Below are 3,039 nucleotides of genomic sequence, written 5' to 3'. Positions count from 1 at the left end.
TTTTTCAATTTTTTAATTTATCTTCATTTGATTCAAATTTTAAGTTTAGTTTGAAAAAATAAATTTAGAAATTTCACTACAATTATAAAATACGAAAAGAATTTTTTTAAATTTATTTACTGCACCGAAATTTTAAAATAATAATAGAATATTTGTAGGCTCTCTTTAATTTGATTATAATTAGGTAATTCAGTGTTCATAACATTTTTGGCGTACAGGCCGTACAGAGCCAGGCGACCGACTCAGCTATAGTAAAGATTGCTACAATGATGGCGAAGGCGAACGCGAGAAACAGAAAATCACGTTTGGTTTGGAATTCAACAACTTTCGGTGTGCGCCCCGGGCCCACCTCGCTCGCTAGCGTGTTAGGAGGACGCGGTTGCCATAGAAACGGTGAAAATTTGAAGAGGGCAGCACCTCGATATAGTCGAAAACGTAGTTAGATATATATATATATATATATATATATATATCGGCCGTCCCCACCACTGAGCCATGCCGTACCTAGGACTTAATATCTTTGGTAGAACCGTAGGTATCTGTAGATAAAGTATTAACATTGATATTAGTCTCATTTCTAATAAGGTGCACGTGTTGAACCTAGTCAAAATTTCTCTATAAGATTATTAAGAAAAGAAAAATGAACAAATTTCTCATACCAAAAAAACATCCATTATTTTATTATTGATGTTAAGGTTTTTACCAGCGAAATTAATGAATAATTTTATATTTTAATTTTGTTTGTCTACTAATCCAATCAATATTATTAAAAATATTGATTATCATTAAAATTGTGAAAAAATGTTTCTAGCGCCGCTGGGATACGAGCCCAGATCCTTCAGATTTCCGATCTGATGCTCTCATCAACTGAGCCACGGAGAGACGTGAGTTTTTTCTTCACAACCTCCTTACAAGCAGAGTGTCAACGTCATTCCTTATACTTGTATTTAAAATTTTCCAAAAATGAGTGTTCACATTTGGTTATTGATGTTAAGTTTTCTGACATTAATGATAATCAATATTTTTAACTGTATTAATTGGATAAGTAGACAAACAAAATTAACATATAAAATTATTTATTATTTTCGCTGGTCAAAAATCTCAACATCAATAATAAAATATGAACCATCATGTTTGGAAAATTTAAAATACAAGTATAAGGAATGACGTTGATATTCTGCTAGTTCGGAGGTTGTGAAGAAAATTATCTCGTTTCTCCGTAGCTCAGATGGTAAGAGCATCAGACCGGAAAACTGAAGGACCTGGGCTCGTATCCCAGCAGAAATAAGAGACATCTTCTCACAATCTTAATGTGAATCAATATTTTAAATAATATTGATTATTTTCTACTCGACTCGCTGATATGAATAGTTTATTATTTATTTACTTAATAATCCTGCAATGAAATTTCTTAGTTTCACTACTAAGACACATCTTTAAAGGATCTCAAATTATATTATATAAGAATTGCAATTAGCTGTCTTTAGAGTAATTAAATTTTCTAATAAAATTACGACCATTTCAAATGTGCCTCTATTAATAAATGCTTCCAAAGAATGTTCCGAAATGGTAAAAATGGGCTTCATGGAAATACCGAGCACTGAATCGATAAAATCATGTAAGTTGACACATTAAATCTTGTTTATCACGTCAGTATTCAAGGTGAAAAGAATTGAGACAAGTATCATATGGAAGTTCATGTAATTATCGTGTGTTTCCTTCAAATGTTTGGTTTGGAATACGAAATCAAATCGCACGGTGATTACCAATCCCAATAACTTCGGAATTTATCCCATTTATTGTCCTAATAATTCTTCAGATAAAAGAAAAAAGGCCTTGAATCCAGTAGAAGAAGCTTATCCTTAAAAACATAGCGAATAGGGGACCAACCACTCCGCCTGTGTTAAGTGCAATGCAGCAGTGGGGATTGTGGCTGGGGAAAACGCTTGGAGATATAAACAAGATATGGTCAAACATGACCATCTCTTTAATTAGATTTTCGTGAGCTCCTGCAATAATTTACTTTCATTACATATACTTAAGATATGTATATAATCAAGAATAAGAGCATTAACTTTACCCTGGTCCACGCGATGTTTCCATAGAGAATGTACTCGAAATCGTCTCTTATTAGCCCTTCTCCGTTGTCGTCTGAGCAGCGACAAAAGTGCTACTTCTTCGATGAAATTATCGTTTCCATAGTACATAGATTATCGTTATACTATCGAAAAGTATGAAAAAATTAATTTCGTATCTTCGAAGCTTGAAACTAAGATATATGTTGATATACATTGCATTTGGCAGGTTAGGTTGCTGTAAGCTGACGGTTCCTATACGCATTTCAAATTTCTTCTTTAAAATAATATTTACATTGTACAAGAGCATAAAAACTGATTAATTTCACTTATCGACATTTATTTTCTTTGATTGCACTACACGACATGAAAACCTGATAAGAATTAAAAAAAAAAAAACACTAGCGCTGACAAAACGTCTTTTCTTTAAACACTTGACAATTTCTGAAATAGTCAATTCAGGGCTGGCTATTTTAGCTTTTATTTTTACATTCTATCAGAAAAATGAAACTCATTATCTTAATTGTCAATTTTAACTATAAAAACTTGGTTTATTTCATTTAGAAATTTCACAATGTTTAAAATTCCTGCGCGATTTAAAAATTTCCCACAGACGGAAAAACCAAGGTGTGAACGGTCTCGGGCAGCTGCCTGCCTGCACCGGGCAGGCAGGCAGATGTGTCACCAGAGATGAGGTGGGAGATAGGCGATCCCATGTATTCAATTTCGAACGATTTTCGCCAGCGCCACCTATTACCCGAGGCTTTTGCGAACTAAAATAAAGCACACCCAATTACTCAGGCCAGTTTACGAAATGAAATAGATGATAGACGGTTCTACTTGAGCGGTCAAACCATGGACATAGGAAACAAGGGACTAGACATGCCATTGCCGGGGTGATGCAATGAGGGGGGAGATCCGCCACCTTATGATGTCCAGCGACAAACATGGCAGCGCCCACATG

The 3,039-nt window shown here is 34.4% G+C and overlaps 1 protein-coding gene across 1 annotated transcript; it reads right to left on the bottom strand.

Moving 5' to 3' along the window:
- Positions 1 to 1,664: 1,664 nt before the first annotated feature.
- LOC117177202 lies at positions 1,665 to 2,429 on the bottom strand. Its single transcript, XM_033367745.1, has 3 exons — positions 2,291 to 2,429; positions 2,081 to 2,221; positions 1,665 to 2,009 (listed from the first exon to the last, which is right to left on the bottom strand). The coding sequence occupies exons 2-3, from the start codon at positions 2,205 to 2,207 to the stop codon at positions 1,816 to 1,818; spliced, it is 321 nt and encodes a 106-aa protein (XP_033223636.1). The 5' UTR covers positions 2,208 to 2,221; positions 2,291 to 2,429; the 3' UTR covers positions 1,665 to 1,815.
- Positions 2,430 to 3,039: the final 610 nt, after the last annotated feature.

This window comes from Belonocnema kinseyi, chromosome 7 (assembly GCF_010883055.1).
Source record: "Belonocnema kinseyi isolate 2016_QV_RU_SX_M_011 chromosome 7, B_treatae_v1, whole genome shotgun sequence".
In the NCBI taxonomy this organism is placed as follows: Eukaryota; Metazoa; Arthropoda; class Insecta; order Hymenoptera; family Cynipidae; genus Belonocnema; species Belonocnema kinseyi.
The sequence above is the reverse complement of the archived record's forward strand: the minus strand, read 5'-3'. Positions and strand labels throughout refer to the sequence as shown.

Bases quoted from the DNA above. Each gene is read 5' to 3' on its own strand.
- LOC117177202 (XM_033367745.1), bottom strand. From the start codon at position 2,207: ATGTACTATGGAAACGATAATTTCATCGAAGAAGTAGCACTTTTGTCG. The intron at 2,010-2,080 runs GTAAAGTTAATG...AAATTATTGCAG, and splicing joins GAAACATCGCGTGGACCAGG to GAGCTCACGAAAATCTAATT.